Source organism: Monodelphis domestica, chromosome 2 (assembly GCF_027887165.1).
Source record: "Monodelphis domestica isolate mMonDom1 chromosome 2, mMonDom1.pri, whole genome shotgun sequence".
NCBI classification, from domain to species: Eukaryota; Metazoa; Chordata; class Mammalia; order Didelphimorphia; family Didelphidae; genus Monodelphis; species Monodelphis domestica.
In genome coordinates this window covers 278,985,402-279,003,870 of record NC_077228.1, presented here as the reverse complement: position 1 = coordinate 279,003,870, position 18,469 = coordinate 278,985,402, and the positions used below count along the sequence as shown (strand labels likewise).

General features: G+C 39.9%; 1 protein-coding gene across 2 annotated transcripts in view; it reads left to right on the top strand.

The window, feature by feature from the left end:
* The window catches only part of KCNK5 (potassium two pore domain channel subfamily K member 5), a 71,751-nt gene that overhangs the window by 4,958 nt on the left and 48,324 nt on the right, over nt 1-18,469 (top strand). The window contains exon 1 of one of the 2 annotated variants that reach the window (XM_056818170.1): nt 4,764-10,289. The exons of the other annotated variant lie outside the window; for it this stretch is intronic. Within the exon in view, the coding sequence (XP_056674148.1) occupies nt 10,236-10,289 (54 nt within the window). The 5' untranslated portion in view covers nt 4,764-10,235. Of the gene's footprint in view, nt 1-4,763; nt 10,290-18,469 lie in introns of those variants that run through there. 2 annotated transcript variants of the gene reach the window in all.

Sequence of the window (18,469 nt, the reverse complement as noted above, 5' to 3'; positions counted from 1 at the left end):
GACATCTCATAGTGGATTGCCATGGACATCTTAACATATCCAAAACCAAACTCATTATCTTTCCCCACAGACCTTCCCCTTCTTCTAACCTCTCTATTACTGTCTGGAGATCATCATGCTCCTAGCCCTCCAGGTGTGAAAACTAAGAATCATCCTCATTCCCTTCTTGCTTCTCTTCTGACATTGCCTTTTCTCTGCTGCAGCTCCCCATTCATGACATTAAAACCATCTTTTGGCCATTCTTGCCACAAATTTCTTACCTAGTTGATTTTCCACCCAGCAGGTCTGACCATATCACTTCATATTCTGACTCCAGTGGCTTCCTGTCACCTCCAGGATCAAATATAAAATCTCATTTTGGCATTCAAAAGCCTTCATAACTTGCCCTCCCCAACAGCTTTTCCTGGGCTTACTTCTACTTCCATTTCACCACCTTAGCCTCCTCCACATGCTTGGTGAATGACTACACTGCCCTCCTTGTTGTTCCTCATGCAAACTAATTCATTTCCTGATGCTGAGCTTCTTCACCAGGTCTCCCTTGCTTAAAATTCTCTCCCTCTTCATCTCTGGCTTTCTGTCTTCCTTCAAGTCCCAATTGAAATCCTAGCTTCTACCAGAAGCCTTTCCCAATTCCCTTTTTCTCTAGAGCCTTCTCTTCATAGATTATCTCCAATTTATCCTATGTATATCTTGTTTGTATATAATTAATTCCATGTTGTCTCTCCCATTAGATTGTAAGCTTCCTGAAAGCAAGAATTTATTTTGCCTTTTTCTTTGCATCCCCGACATTTAAGTAAGCACTTAAGAAATGTTAACTGGCTTTGGGCAAGTTTCTTCTGTTTACAGTGTTTTTTCATCGGTAAAATGAAGGGCTTACTCTAGAGGGCATTTAAGGTTTATTACAGTTCTAAATCTATGGGTCTAGGGACAGCTAGGTGGCTGATTGGATAGAGAGCTAGACTTAGAGATAGAAGGTCCAGAGTTCAAATCTGGCCTCAAATACTTCCTGGATATATGACCCTGGGCAAGTCTCTTTTAATAGTTGCCTAGCCCTTCCCACTCTTCTGCCTTAGAATCTGATGCTTAGTATATACTCCAGGAAAAAAGGTAAGAGTTTTAAAAATAAACTTATGACTTTGAACATTTACTTTATTTATATTGAGTCGTTCTCCTAATTTCCTTGGCATCTAGAATGTTCTTATATTTGATTTTCATGCTCTTAAAAAACAGCTTGCCTCTCCCAGTTTTAGTTGTTCTGCCTTCCTCCCCTCCCCCACTCTTTGGAAGAGGCAGCAGGGACATTTGGAAAAAATCCACATTCTGGTTTCTAGACGTGGCTCTGCTTTTCAATTCCTCAATTTCATCACCTGAAAAATGGGTATTGCAATACATTTAAGTATCCTCCCTCACCAAATCCTCTTGAGATTACCCTGAGATAGGAGCCAGAAAGAGATTTGCCCAAGTCAACCTTCCCTGATGAATTGATTGATTAACTTGCTTTCCAAGTTAAGTTCTCACCTGATGTGTTTTTCTATATTGCATTGACTATGCTTAGTAAGTAAATGAGGAACTGGAATACCCTGCAAGCTCCCCTGAAGTAGGAACTCATTCTCTAGTGAAGTCCCTTTTAGCACATCTGGGTGGAACTACCTAATTATCCCTTGATTTCTCCAGTGACCCACCATATTCATCTCTCTTTTTGACCTGACACTCTCTATACCACAATGTAGCAGCTAATTACACATCTGTCTTAATTGTTGCACATATAAATCTTGTTTCCCCTGATAGGTTTTATAAGCTCTTGGTGATCTAGTCAGCCTCTCATAATTCTTGTATTTCCCCATGATAGTGTGACAGGCTCATAGATTAATTGGGAAGACATATTAATAATTTTTCAACCCTCTCTTTTCCCCTAAAAAAAGAAAAGCCTAACAACCCCCATATATAACATGTGACAAGAGTGGATAGAGTGCTGATCTTGGAGTCAGGAAGACCTGAGTTTTAAATCCAGCCTCAGACATTTATTACCTGTGTAATCTTGGGCAAGTCACTTTATCCTGTTTGCCTCAATTTCCTCATCTGTGAGATGAATTGGAGAAGGAAATGGCAAACCACTCCAATATCTTTGCCAACAAAATGCCAAAAGGGGTCAGGAAGAGTGGGATGTGACTGAAAATGACTGAACAACAACAAAAATGTTTCTGACTCCAGACCCAGCTCTTTTTCCGTGTCACCACCAGCAACTTCTCTGTTTCAGGCACAGTGCTAAGCTATACTTATACAAAGGCAAAAATAAAATAGTCCCCGCCCTCAAAGAGCATCTATATCATTTTCAGGTAAGTAAAAGACCATTTTAGATCCAGGCTAGGCTTTACTTTTTTTTTTAACTGGTTGGGTTTACTTCTGATACTCATTGGGATACTTTTAAACTGGAATTACTCCTGATACTCTTTGGGATACTTTAGGCCAGCTACTTAGTAGCCTTGTGCCCTTGACACTTAAATTATAGACCTGTTAGAAGGAATTTATACAGTAATTCTCTTATGTTGTGAAAGGATTACACATCACAACAGAAAAAAGTTACAAAGTCTCTATGGAGGGTATATCCCTCCCAAAGTCATGGACTGCTCAAGGAAATGAGATCTTCTGGTGAATTAGGTAACTGTGGGTTGTTTAAACTCTGTTGAAATCTGTGATGCATATTAGGCCATTTCCCAGTTTTACATTACATGAAAATGATTTAGGAGACACTGGAAGATCTTCATTCTGAATTGAATAACATTTGTTTAGTTATCTCTAATTCTTCATGACCCCATGGACCACACTGTCTGAGGGGTTTTCTTTTTCTTTTTTGGAAAAATTTATTTAATTAATTTAGAATATTTTTCCATAGTTATATGATTCATGTTTTTTCCCTCCCCTTCCCCACCCCCAGCCAATGAGCAATTTCTCTGGGTTTTACATGTGTCATTAATCAAGACCTATTTCCATATTATTGATATTTGCACTAGAGTGATCATTTAGAGTCTATATTGTGGGGTTTTCTTGGCAAAGGTACTGGTGTGGTTTGCCATGTTCTTCTCCAGGGGATTAAGGCAGTTTATGTGATTTACCCAGGGTTAGCTAGATTAGAATTCAGGCCTTCCTGACTCCAAGAGCAATACACTATCCCCTCAGTCCCTTCATTCTAAATAGGAATTCTCATTTTGGGTGGGGGGCTATAGATCTGGCAATGATAGGATAAGTTGGTGTTTAGAATAGGAAACAGTTTCTTCTCATAGCTGAGGGCAGCAAGGAGTAAATCTAAACCAGTTAAATGGTTTTTCTTGTTAATTGAGATCTTGCTATTTAAAAAAAAAACAAACCCAAAATATAGATTTTTAAGTTTCTAAGAATTTACAGATTTTTGTTCTCTAGTCAATTTTTCTTCTTTAATAAAGTTCAGGTAGGGAATTACTGGGAGGCAGTTAGGTTGCTCAGTGGATAGAGCATCTGGCCTGGAGTCAGGAGGACCTGAATTCCAATCCAGCCTCAGACATTTACTAGTTTTGTGACCCTGGGCAAGTCACTTCACCCTCTTTGCCTCAGTTTTCTCATCTATAAAATGAGCCATAAGAAGAAATGACAAACCACTCCAGTATCTTTGAAAAGAAAACCCTAAAAGATCATAGAGTCAGAGACGATGGAACAACACCAAGGTAAATACTGAGAAGAATATTTAAGCAGTTCAGATTTAGAGTAAAAAAAGACCACCCCCACCCTCATTTTTACCAATGAGAAAACAGGGATCTAAGGAAGTTGTTTGCCTGAGGTCTCCTAACTCTGAACTTAAAATCTAATCCTCCCCTCAACTGTTCTGATACTGCCTCAGTGGGGTTCCTGTCTCCAGTGAGGATAGATGGGATGATGTGGGGAGATTGCCCCTGAGAAAGGGTCATGCTTTATTTATAGCCTGGCACTTAAAAGAAACAAAATCTCCTGGTTTAGATGCTTTGCTCCAGTGGCCCTGACCTTAGGCCAAGTGCTTTCATCTTGAGCTTGTCCCGGGTTGCTGTCTGATCTGGCGAGCCCTCTGAATTCTCTCTTTTTTCCCCTGCTTGTGGTGGTGGTGGTGGTGGAAGTGTGGGGATGAAGGGGGAAGGGTTAGTTAGAGATTGTCAACAAAGATGTATGTGACAGGCACCCATGGTGCCAAGGAGCTCAGCCTGCTAGAGACCCTCCTTTCAAACTGAGATTTTGTGTCCCAGGCAGGGAGGGACCCTTAGAGGAGGTGGCATGATGTGCAGACATGCAATATGGTGAAGGGATCACAGGAAGTGAGGTGCCCAAATCTCTTTACTTCTTTCCTGGGGGTTACCTTGGCTAAATGCTCGAAGTTTTCACTGAGGGTCAAAGGCATTTTGAGAATTTCCCCAGGCAAGACTGGGGATCTCCCTCAATGATAACCAGGTCTTTGGGGTCTGGGAGTAGGGGGAGATGGAGAGAAGGAATTGGGTTGGAAGCCTGTTTGTTCTTCTGGGAAGAGAGTGCTTGGTAGTCCTTGGTGAAAGGGGTGGGGGAGATTAGAAAAGGCAATGGATGTCTCTCATTTACTTCCCTCCTTCCCTCTCCATCAGCCACAACTGCCCTGAAAATTATAATGCTGTCCCTCTTCTGAACTCTGGTTGTTTTTCCCCTCTCAAAAAAAACATCCTTCTGTGGGAATATTCTCCCCACCCCCTCCCCCACCCACCCACCCTAGAGGTGTCACTGTGAGAACACAAGGTAATTTCCCACCCCTGCTGCCATCAGCAGCTGGCTGGCTTTCTTTTCTTTTTTTTTTTTAAATATAACTAGCTGATAAACCAACAGCATCTCTCTGCAAAGGCTGAGGCCCTTGTGGGGATACCTCCTCCTTCCTTTCCCCCTCCCCCAGATCACTAAGCAATTTGTTTCTAACGGAAACTTTTTTTAAAAACTCTTTTCCTTTGACTATTGACTTCGTGCCCAAAGCCACCTAAAGGAGCTCCTGTAGATCAGAGACTAGAGGACTTTGTATGTGTATATGGAGAGCTAATCTAGGAGCTCAGAGACCTGGGTTCCAGGACCTGTTTACCTGACTGATTACTCCCCTGGCCTCTGCCTCAGTGACTCAAATTTTCCACAGTACTTTATCTGACTCCTCTTTGCCCCTGCCTCATTCTGCCTTGTGTCAATTATTTGTATACGGGTTCTATTCCTTGTTAGACTGTGAGCTCCCTAAGGACAGGGGTTATATCTTTTCATCTTTGTATTCCCAACATATTTTATTTTTTATAAAACAGATCTGTGACTTCCTTAGTATTGGGATTTCCCAGTGAGAAAACTTCTGTTAATGTAAACTTGTATTTGTTCTGTCACTTAAAATCTTAAGTCTGGTACACTGAAAGTTAAATAATGTGCCCAAAGTTGATCACACTCCTTATATGTCAGAAGTGGGATCCAGGCCTTCCTAAGTAAACTAATCTCTATCCATTCCTCTAGACAACTAACTTAACACATTTGTTTATTGGTTTTCAGTTGTGTCCCACTCTTCATGACCCCATTTAGCTAAGAAACTGGAGTGGTTTGCCATTTCCTTCTCCAGTTCACTTTATAGATGAGGAAACTGAGGCAAATAGCAATTAAGTGTCCTGGTCAGGGTCATACAGTTTAGAAGCCTCCGAGGGCAGATTTGAACTCAGGAAGATTAGTCTTCCTTACTCAAAGTCTAGCACTTTTTCCACTGCTGAAGAAATTGAAGTTCAGAGTGGGGAAGTCAATTCATAGGACATTGATTTAGAGCTGGAAGGAATTTTAGAGGTCATCTAGTTCAGTCCCATTCCCCCCATTTTACCTCAAGAAAACTTGAGGTCCAAAAAAGAAGTTAAGTGACTTGCCTAGGGCCACATAGCTAGTGCCTTTAGTGAGATTCCAAGCTTGCTGCCTGACTCAAGGGCCTCATCATGCTTTAACTTGTATGAAGGTATATATAAGGTTAAAAAAAAATTAAGTATTCCCCTGCTGTGTCAGGGAGGTAGAAGGAGAGAGAGAAATAGAGACAGAGAGCACCCACTGAAAAATGAAAAATATTCTAGCCTCTGATATTTCCTTGCTTTTGGGATCCTGGGGCAAGTCACCTAACTCCAAATGCCTTTGCCCTTGGGTCTTAGAATTGTTACTAAGACAAAGTAAGGGTTTATAAAAACAATAATTTTTAAAAATTGTATTGACATGTAAAAAACTTAAATCTTCCCTCTATTGCAAAATCAATTATTCTCCCTTCCCTTGTCCTTTTTGACAATTGTATGGTGAAACTTTTTGTGGCATTATTTAATTATTTCTAAATAAATCCCACCTCTTAAAAGAATGGAGAGAAAAGGAATGGCTCTTTTGGGGGTAGAAGGGCTGGGAAACTCTGGCCTTAACCTTCTCCTTCTTAAAAATGGGGATAATGATAATTACAACATGTTTTAGGAAGCAGGTCTTCCTGAGAATGAGGCTGTAGAATGCCTTGATGCCTTTGCAGTAAGGGAAGGGTGAGCCTGAGGGAATGTGGCATCAGCACGGGAACTGGGAGAGCTAGGGAAGGTTTTGTAAAAAGAGGTAGAACAGTGTTATCTAGGTGGATGGGCCTGGGTTCAAATATGACCTCAGATACTTTAGCTGTGACCCTGGGCAAGTCACTTTTGCCTAGACCTTTCTGGTCTTCTGTCTTAGAGTTGCTAAGGCACAAGGTAAGGGTTCAAAAAAGGGAAAGGAAAGAAGGAAGAAAAAGAGGTTGAACAAATTGGTCTGGGTCTCTTATCTTATAACTGGAAGATGTGTGCCCTCTCCAAGCCCTCACTGTGGTCCAACTCCACCCTATCGGCTGTTTGCTGGGCCAGGAGTTTCCCTGTCAAATCACAGGGATGAGGGAGGCTACCTTTATATGCCTTTTAAAATCAACAATAAAACCCTCTATGTCCTGGCTGTAAAGTTCCACCTCCTCTCCCTGATCTGCCCTCTTTCAGGTTTAACTGAACCTCCCACAATTTTCCCCTTTCCTCCTGAGAAACTTCTCTCTTCTTCTTTCAAAGAAGGTTTGAAAAATCTTGGAAAATTTGAGGTTTTTTGCATCTCTCTGCCCTCTTTCCAGCTGGACCTCCTCCCCACTGGCTGAGTGACCTAGAGGAGCCAATGAAAGGTTTTCTCTGTTCCAGGCTTTGCCTGCTTCAGGCTAGGATTAACCCTTCTGTTCCTGGGGGAGTCCTGGAACCCTGGGACCTCACATAGCTGGTCCTTCTGGTCTGTGGTCAAAAGTGCTCGCTGGTAGAAAGTGAGAGAAGACCCTCCCAACCACCTCTTCTCTCCTAATATTCCTGGAATCATAAATCTCTGAAGTCCCTTTTGGCTTGGTTTTGATGCTGGTATCCCCTTTTAAAATCTCCTAAATAATTCATTTTGTGGGGTTTGGGGGATTTTTTGTATGTTTAGGTAGGACTGTGTAAATTTTGTTAAAACCCTGGCTTCCCTAGCCTTAACATGTCACAAAGGAGCTCTTAGTGTCTTCGGGAGGTGGGGGAGACAAGTCTTACTTTGTTGGAGAGTTAAGGTAGCTCCCTTTCCCAATGTCTTAGGATTCTGTTGACTCCCTTGAATCTTTAGGCTTCTTACTATTAACTACTCCTGAGAGTTACATACAAAGGGGGGGAAATAAAATTCTTTATTTAAATATTTTATTGATAACTTTTTTAAAAAAGAAAACACATCCTAATGAATGACTCTTGTCTTCCCTCCTAGTCTTGCTTTGTTGGGGATTTAAGAGATCTTTTATTTGTCAGGGGGAAAGGACTTAGTTGTACAAAAATATTCAGAGAAGTCCTTTTTGTAGCAACAAAGAATTGGAAAGTGAGAGGACATCCATCTGGGGAATGGCTGAGAAAATTTTGGTATATGGTGGTAATAGAATACTATTGTGTCATAAGAAATGATTAACAGGATGACTTCAGAATAAAGCATGCCATTTTTTACCTTGTTTCCTTTTTGAGTTTTTTTTTTCCTTGTATTGTGATATGTGTCTCCTTTCAAGGCATGAGGAATATGGAAATATGGTATTACATGACAATACTACTATAACCTATATCAGATTATTTATCTCCTTGGAGAAGGAGAAAGGGAAAGGATAAGGAAAGGAGGGATGGAGAAAATCTGAATTGAGAAATGTCAGTTAACTGTTGTCAAAAATTATTTCTACATGTAATTAGGAAAAAGTAATAAAAAAAGATATCTTTTCTCTGGGTATGAGAAGGAACTAATGTCATGATCAAGGATGGTTACAGATTTATCTTTCCCATTGACTTCACTGACTCTTGGCCTCACTAACCATGAGAGTTACATACAAAAGGAAAAAATAAAATAAAAAAATAATTCTTCATTTGAATGTTTTATTGATGTCCTTAAAAAAAAACCAACTTCTAATGAATGGCTGTCTTCTTTCCAAGAGTTTTGTCTTATAACAAATACAGTTAAATAAAGCACATCAACTACCTCTGAAAATGTATCCTTTATTCCACACCTAGGACAACTGGGTGGCTCAGTGGATAAAGCACCTGACCTGGAGTCAGGAAGACCTGAGTTCAAATTCAGTTTCAGACTAAATTGCTTCACATTTGGTACACTGTGAGGGTAATTGGAGGCAACATCTGTTATTGTGTCTTCTCCCCAAATTACATTGTAATCATTCTGTCCACACTTATTAAATGTATATAAATGAATGAAAAAAGCATTTAGGAGCAGCTAGATCAGTGATGGGCAACCTTTTGAGCATAGTGTGTCAAAATTCGCCAAAAAACCGAGCATAACTCGGGTGGTGTGTCACTTCAAGAACTGCCCCCCCCCCATCCTTCTCAGCATTTGGCCCCATACTTCTCTGTATGCCGCTGCATGTCATTGAAAAATGGCTACGCATGTCAGTGCTGACACACATGTCATAGGTTCACCATCATGGAACTAGATAGTAGAGTGAAAAGATCGCCCTGTTTTGGGGTCTGGAAGACCTGGGTTCAAATCCAATCTCAGACACTTTTTAGCTGTGCGAGCCTGGGCAAGTCACTTAATCAGTCTGCCCCAATTTCCTCATTTGTGAAAGAGGCATAATAACAGCATCTGCCTCTGTGAAGATCAAGTGAGATAATCATTGTAAAGTGCTTAGCATAGTGCCTGGCACAGAATAAGTGCTATTTAGGTGTTAGCCATTACTACTCTTGAGCCAAAACTATTATGCTAAGAATTGTATTGGGGATAAGAAGGAAAAAATTGAGACAGGGCCAACTCAGAAGGATCTCACATTCTAATTGGGAAAGACAACATACCAAATAAAATCCAGCTAGCTGTAGGGCAGATGGAAAGACAAAGTTTTTAGTTTGTTGTTGTTCAGTTGTTTTAATCATGTCTGACTTTTCCTCACTCAGTTTGGGGTTTTCTCGGCAAAGATAATGGAGTGGTTGGCTATTTCCTTCTCCATCTCATTTTACCAATGAGGAAACTGAGCCAAAACAGAGTGAAGTGATAGTGCCCAAGGTCACACAGTAAGTAGACTATATTTGAACTCAGGACTTTTCCTGACTCCAGACCTAGGGCTGTATCCATTATGCCAGCTAGCTGCCCAAGTTTTTAGGTTACACAGACATTTAAAGGACTAAAGGTGAAGAAGACTTGGAGGAAGATGGTGTGGCTTAGAGGATATTAGGAGGCAGAGACAGGATTGAAGGTAAGGCCTAGCAACTCTCCATATTTTCAGAAGAGAAGTTATTGATCTCAACCAAGCTCTGGGAGCAGTCTAGCAGTCCTGGGGTAAAGGGGAAGGGTTGTCTCCCTCCTTGCAAAGTAAGCTTCTTGAAAGGTTCTTTCCTTTTGTCTTAATTCCCTTTTGTCTTAATTCGATATGTATGCTTAACCATGTATGCCTAACTCAGTGTTTCACAAATAAATAATAGGCACTTAATAAGATGCTCGTTGATTGATTTCTGTACAGCCCTACCTTCAGGGAAATTCCCACATCAAACTGTGACTGGTAGACAATTATATACTGCCTCAAAATTCAATTATTTCATCCATGTCGTTAGGAGTAAAAATTTAGAGCAGGAAGATACCCTCAAAATCTTTTCTTCCTTTCATAGGAGGAGGTTGGGGAGTAAATTTAGGAAAATAATAAACCCAAGGCCACATGGTACTCCGAAGTCCAGCTGAACTTGAATATGTGTCTTCCTGGCTTCAGACTGAGGGTTCCTTCCAATCTGTCATGCTTGCAGGTGAGAGCTTGTCAGAGTTGGCTCCCTGGTGACAAGAAACCAGGGCTACTTTGCCAAGGTGAGGGATCAAGATAGGGCGTTATTGAAAGAGCTGTCTATATCTATGACTATATATAGAATGTGTGTGTGTGTGTGTATATATATATATGTATATATATATATATAGTCAGATTGCTCATAATATATATATATAAATAGAATAAAAATATATCTGTATATAACATATATACTTACACACAATATAAAATTTTTTTAACAACTTAGACAGATGTTCAAATATAACATGAGCAATTATGACCCAGACTAAAAGGAAAAGGGTGGGAATAATGAGTTGTCATTCAGTCTGTCTCCATCAGTGGCTGTCTCCTTAGGGACTTTCTTTATACCCAATATACAGCTATAAGGAATGCAGAAATAGATGATATGTTCCTTGCCTTCCTCTGGCTAATATAGTATAACATATAAGAACAGTAGTGGTATTCAAAATATGAAACTGTGCAGCATCCTTAAGAGAATATGGTGTTTAAAGGGTGGCCTTTGGCACCAAAGGGCAGTTTGGGATTATAGGAAACTTGGTAGTTTATACACATGAAGGAATGGGTTGAAATGATGCAGTTTAGTACGACTTGGGACTTGGAGTCAGGAAGACATGCCTCAGATCCTTGTTAGCTGTAGGACTCTAGATAAGTCATTTAACTCCTCCAATCTTCAGTTGCCTCAGCTCTGGTTTTCTTAGTAGCAATGAATGGTTGTGAGAATAGAACCCTAAGGAAAGCAGAGTGCTAACATAATTCCCACTTTCAAATTGTGGTCCTGAAGAAGACTTGAGAATCCCTTGGCCAGCAAGAAAATCAAATCTATAAATATTTAATCAATTCAGATCATTCATTGGAAGGTTAGAGATGGAAACAGAAGCTTTAAGTACTCTGGCCACATGATAAGAATGCAGAACTCATTGGAAAAGACCCCAATATTGGGAAAGATGGAAGGCAGAAGGGGATGACAGAGGATGAGATGGATATAGATAATAGTATCATGGAAGTGATGAACATGAATTTAGACTTTAGAAGTATGGGTTTTTAAATTAATATTCAATAACTCAATTATTATTTATAAGATTTATTAATAATAATGAAAGTAAAAAAGAACTAGCTAAAAAAGGTTCTAACCCAGCCCGCTTGCGAAAGAAGAGAGAGAGAAGGCGGAGCATCAGAGCTTATACAAACTTGACCACACAACATGGTAGAGAGATTAAAAGGAATTTTGGGAAATACTAAGGGACTTCTGGGGGATAAAGTCCAAGGGTTTGAAATTCCACTTATATGGAAGATAGTGGAGGAGAGAAGGACCTGGTGTGCCATGGTCCATGGAATCAGGAAGAGTTGGACATGATTGGACAACAGCAAAGAAAAATGGTGGACAGTCACAGGGTTTTGAGGTTTAAATGAGAAAGTAGACATAAAATACTTTGCAAATCTTAGATGTATAAATATTAGCTGCTGGTATTATGATGATAAAGCCCAGAATTGACTAATAGCCAAGCATTAATGAATATTTGAATCCTCTAGGGTTGGTCATGAAGAGGCCTTCATAAGAGGTACTTATGGTTGCCAGGAGGGGACCAGTAGCAGTTCCTCTTCAGGCATCAGGAGTGTAGTAGAAAGGGAGTTGGATTTGAAGTCAGGAAGCCTCAGTTCATATTCTGGCCTCAGCACTTACTAGCTTCAATATAATGAAAAGACTACTTACTGGCTATGGAATCAAAGGATTTGGTTTCAGATACTGACTCTTTGTGATCTTAGGCTAAGTCACTTAACCCTCCCAGGGTCTCAGTTTTTCATTTGTAAAATAAAGGGGCTTGAACCTAGGCTCAAATATGGCCTCAGACACTTCCTAGCTATGCAACCCTGGGAAAGTCACAATCAATTCTAAGATAGAAACAAAGATTTTAAAAATAAAAAAATGAATAAATAAAAGGACTAGGCCAGATGACTGTTGAGGTTCCTCTCTCCATTTGACTTTTAAAGCTTAATAACTTCCAGCCTTTCCAATCTTTCACCTTTCATGGGTTTCCCATACTCTGATCTAATGACCTTGGCCTTCTTGCTATCTTCACAAAGGATGCACTCCATCTCTTAATTTGGCTTTTTCTCTGGCTTTCCTCCATTTCTGAAACACTCTCTCTTCATTTCCACCTCTTATCTTCCCTGGCTTCTTTTCTTTATAGGAAGCCTTTCCCAGTCTTCCTTAATCTTAGTTTTTTCTCTTTGATATTGCTCTCAATTTATCTAGTATATAGCTTCAGAGCTTGTTGCGAATGTCTCCCCATTAGACTGTGAGTTCCTTGCCTTTCTTTGATTCTCCAGTTTCTTAACACAGTTCTAGACACATAGTAGGAATTAAATAAATGCTTGTTGAGCAACTTACTGATTCTAGCATTAGAGAACTAAAGGATAAGACACTTAATTCCTTTTTTAAAAAACTCTTGCCCTTTCTCTTAGAATGGATACTAGGTGACAGTTCCAAGGCAAAAGAGCAGTGGGGGTTAGGCAGTTGGAGTTGTGACTTCCCCCAAGTCACACAACTAGGAAAATATCTGAGGCCAGATTTGAACCCAAGTCCTCTCATCCACTGTGCTACCTAGCTGCCCCAAGTCACTTAATCTTTGACCCCAGCTCAATTTCTCCTTTATAGAATGGGAAAAATAATTGTAGCTGACCAACAGTTACAAAATATTCTAATGTGGGTTGACCATCTAAAAGGGAAGTTGGGGTCTGAGGGAATTTGGGTTTAAAGATTAAGATGGGAAAGACATAGAGAAGGTATAGAGACACAGAGATGCAGGATTCATCAGCATAGCATTCAGCCTGTCGATTGCTCCTCTGATGGTATGAGAGAGTGAATTATAGGTTGAATACGGTTTTTATTGAAGTTCCAAGGAATAGGGAATGGGACATAGGACATAGTTAATCAAACATGTTACATGGTAGAGAATTTTAATATCAGTTTGGCAAACAACAATGAGATCAAAGAGATGCAGACCAAGACAATGTGGTAACCAATGCCCTGCCCAGAAGTTCATTTGACCTTTGGACTGAAGAAGGGGGTGGGTGTCAGAATACCACAAAATTTGAGTCCCAAATCAATTCATGTATCCAGAAATCAATTATTTGAAATATTAGAAAATATATCCATAAGTTTGGTACATGAGCATATTGTTCATAAGAGTCAGTTATTGAAAGCATCTTTAACACTTTCATGATTTGTTTATACCTGCAACTCTACATTAATGATAATTATGCCATCTTTTTCAACCAGTTATTGTGAAAAAAAGACATTGTAAACCTTGAGTGATTATTGGACCACTTGTACCTTTTGAGCAAAAGGGAGTATTTGGGTAATTTAGAATGAAAATCTATAAAAGTAAAATTATAGTTGCAGATTCAGTAGACTTCTGGGTTCACAGACCAGCAATTGAACCATAGAACATGGAGCCTGGAGTCTGACTCAGCCTGGGGCAGGGAGGGAAAGGATCACTGGGAAGGTGGATCTAGAGTCCCTTGTGATATATAGAAATGCTCAGAGACCACTGACCTGATGCTTGACCCATAGCAGGTCCTAGAGAGCTTGCCACTGAAGCTGGAGTTGGAGGAGGAGGAGGAGGGGGAGCCTCCTTAGCCTAGAGGGGAAGTGGAACTGACTGATGCCTTCCCTTTCCTGTGAGGGAAGGAGGGAGGGTAGAGCTGACCAACAGCCCTATCTGATTGTAGGATTTCACTCTGGAAGGAGCCTTAGAGATTATCTAGTTCAGCTCCTTATTCATTTTACAGATGAGGCTGCTAGGAGGCTCAGAGAGGTTGTGACTTGCCAAAGGCCACACAGGTTAAAAGTAGCAGAATCCTAGAATTTGAGAGACAGAAATGAAGGGGGGGAGAGGGGGGTTGGGAGGATTCTGGAGATTAGAGCTTGAAAGGGTAAGTGTACTAAGGGGAGGAAAAGCATGGGAAGACCACCCAACCCAGTAGCCAGTCAGGACTATATTCAACAGCCTTTCTCTGTCCCTCACCTAGAAAACTAGCTCTCCACTGTAAGTACTGACTGAGTTTGTTTCTCTTTTCTTTTTCTTTTCCTCTACTCTCCTCTCCTCTCCTTTTCTTTTCCCTTTTCCTTTCCCTTCTCTGCTCTTTTCCTTTTTTTTTTAATTCTGGAATGAGCACTGTATGATAGAAAGAGAGCACTGGCTCCAAGCCAAAGGACCGGTTCAAATACACTCTGTTGCTTCTGTTATCAATGTGGAATCTAGAATCCCCCAAACTTGTAGCCTAGTAAGATCTGATGAACCCCAAGTTTTAGGACTAACTTGTAAATTGGAGACACCAAAGCTTGTACTTGTTCCCTGTGTCTGTGAGAATGCACCCTAAAAGGAATCTCAGGCTAGCAGTTTCAGACTGAATAATGGACCCTAAGGTAAGACAATCTACTTCAAAACCAAGCCCAAGTGACTGTTTAGTGCAATAGGCATCAATCATATCAGCTGAAGGTCCTGAATTTGATCCTCAAAAGGAGGGTGTGATACAATGGGAGAGGCTTCTGGTGACAAGAGCTCAGTGGATTCAATTCATTGGCTCCAAGGCAGAAGAGTGGTAAGGGCTAGGCAATGGGGGGGTCAAGTGACTTGCCCAGGGTCACACAGCTGGGAAGTGTCTGAGGCCATATTTGAACCTAGGACCTCCCCTCTCTAGGCCTGACTCTCAATCCACTGAGCTACCCAGCTGCCCCCTCTATCATTCTTAACTTATAAGGAAGTTGATTTGAATCATTTGTTTCATGTTAGAAGAGGAGGTCAGGATTGGTGGCAGACCTCAGATTGGAATTCTGTGCTCCTAAAGTTATCAGACTTTTTAGTTGTTGTTTTTTCCACCACCCTATACAGCAACCTCAATAGATCCATAGCAAATACTTATTGCTTCATGGATTAGGAACATAGGAATGGGAGAAGGGACCATTGGGAAGAATACTTAGTGCTGAGTAGGGAATTTCCTCCAAAGAGTAATGATGTTAAAAAAAAAAAAAAGAATGTGAGCCAGATCAAGTGAGCACCAAGTAATAACAGGCTAAAAATGGGGGGTGGTTGAGGGGGAGTTCAGAGCCACATCCTCCTTCCTTGGGAAATGGATACTTAATCTCCAGAATCTTCTGAGGAGGAAGAGGTTGGGGGCATTTCTAGGTAAACAGGGGCATGTCCCCTGTTGTTGTTCCTGTTGCCTCTCGAAGCAGGTGCTTCCCCTGAGCAGCGACCCTGTTTTGAAGGTTCCCATCTCCTCTCCCCTGCTGCAGTCAGAAAGGGCATGTGCTGCTGACAAAGGGTGTTGGTCACAAAGACAGTGTTTTCAGGGTGTTTCTTATTATGGAAAGAGGTCCCTCGGGTCACATCTACCCCACCAGTCACCTTGGTCACCTAAGCAAGGAGTTCACAAACACTGGGGGTGTGTCACTGCTCTTAACCCTTCCCCAAATAATAACCAACTTTACTTAAATTTATTTTTATCTTGTTTTTATTGATATCTCCATTTCTGGATGTGTCACTCCCCTGTTCCTACCCATCAAGCCCTCCCTTATAACAAAGAATAAAAAAGAAAGAGGGGGTGAGGGGGTAGGGGTGGGGAAACCCATTTAGCAAAATTAATCAGCCTTCATTGGTGTCTTCTTAGTATGAACAGTATTCCATCCATAATCCTCCACCTCAATCAGTCAATAAATATTTATTAAGGACGTACTATGTGTCAGGCTAGGTGGCACAGTAGATGGAGCACTGGGCCTGGCCTCAGATACTAGCAATGACAGAAATATTGTTTGAAAAATGACTTTTATTATGTCCACCTCCAGAGAAAGAACTGATAAATAGAAATAAGCAAGACATAGTTTTATATATACATGTCTTTTTTTTTTTTTTATTAAATGATGCCTTCTAGAATGGGGGGAAGGGAGGGAGAGAAGAGTTATCTAGGTATCTTATGTAATAAACAGGATAAATGTAATTTTTTTTTAAAAGATACTAGCTGTGTGACCCTGGGCAAGTCACTCCACCCTGTTTGCTTCAGTTTCCTTATCTATAAAATGAGCTGGAGAAGGAAGTGGCAAACCACTCCAGTGTCTCTGCCAAGAAAACCCCAAATGGGGTCATGAAGAGTCAGACATGACTGAAAAACAACTGAACAATAACAACAAATGTGCCAACCAAGCAGCTTGGAAGGTTGAGCATTTTCTCAGCTGTTCTTCTCTGATTCATACCTATTTGACTGTCATGAGGCAGGATTTTTCCCATTTTATGAATTTGTAAATTAAGGTTCAGAATTCAGACTAGAACTCAGGATTCTTGATTCCCAAGTTCAGAGTTGTCTTTTCAAAACCAGTGTTTAGAATAGTTTTTTGACCCAGAATAAGCCTGTGGATGTCTGATCTGCCCAACCAGAATCCTGCATCCTTCTTTGGTATTTGGGATGGTAAATAGTTTGTTTACTAGAAGTATATGTAAAACGGTTGAAGTTTAGAATCCTGATGATGAATAGTTGTGTGACTTCAGACAGAATCATTTTTCAGTGGAGAGAAAGGGCCCTCAGTTTCCTTATCTGTAATAGAGGAGAGGGGAGAGAATAGGTCTTTATGGGTAATCACTATGTCTTTTGAGTCTCTTCTCCAGCTCTCTTGAGTCTTATGACTGCCAACTCCATCTAGAGAGAATACTTGAGCAAGGATCATTCAAGGAAGACTTCTTGGAGAAGGGTATTGTGATATGATGGAAAGAGTTCTGGATCAGGAGGCAGTGGACCTGCTTTCAAGTCCTGCCTCTGATTCTTAAGCAACCTTGAACAATTCATCCTCTCTGGGTTTCAGCTTCCTCATCTGTGGCTCTGAGGTCCCTTCCCACTCTGAGCAATGATTTGTGATGGTTGTGTTGAAATAGTAACTGATCTCTTCATGTCCCAGCAGGGTTAGGCAGTCAGTTCCCCAACTTAATTCTTATAGATGTAGCTGTTTTCCTAGCCTTGTAGATAATGTGACCTCAAGCTCATAGGCTGTTTATTAATTGCTCCCTTAGTGTTACAAAGAACCTCCTTGGCTAAAGCCAGCTGGTCCCACCCTGTCCCTGTGTTGCCTTGAGACAAGCCAGATGAAGTCAATGGCCTCCAAACCCCACATTTGGAAGCTTGGTGAGCTCCCAGCCTTCTTCAGGGTAGCACAGAGTCTTCATTCATTCATTCAACTTGTATTTATTAAATGCTACTGTCCCACAGCTGGGGATATACAGAAAAAAGTCCAGAAACAAACCAAAAAAATCCTTTTGACAGTCCTTTCCCTGGCAACACCAAATGCTATTTGGGGAGTTCACAATGACCAGACATTAGGCTAGGGAAGGGGGGATATTTTTGAGGAAGAAACTGAGCAGGAGTGGAAGGAGCCACCTGGGAGTAGGGAGGATAGGAAAGATTCTACAGCTCTATATAGAAATAGTAATTCTCTAGCGTTCTGTTAGGACACAGAAAGACATGGGGACCTTGCTATATTACATTTTCTATCTCTGATTTCTTTTTTGTTACCTCAAATATTTGTATATATTTTTAATTGTTTAATTAAATAATTAGATGTAAATAAAAATATAATTTAATTATTTTAGAATATATTCTAAATATATAATTCTAATATAATGATATATTAAATAATCATTTAATTTAAATATTTTACTAATTTAATTTTAATGATTTGATTTTATTATTATTTAAAGAAATGATTATATTATTTAAGTTTATTATTTAAAATTAAATATTTCATATTTTAATTTAAACTATTTAAACTTCTGATTTAGTTTATATTATTTGATTTCTGCTATTTAAATTTATTGAAATATTTACATTATTTGATTTATAGTATTTATATATTTAAATATTTTATTCTGATTTAAACTATTTACATTTATTATTAAATATTTTGCACTATTTAAACTATTTAAATATATTATTAAAATATTTACATTATTTTATTTATACTATGTACATTTATTATTACATTACACTATCTAATTTAAACTATTTAAATTTATCATTATTCTATAATTTTTTTCCACTTTTGTCATCTTAAATATGTCAAAAGTCGGAACAAGAAGCTTGGCCCTGAGGCTGTAT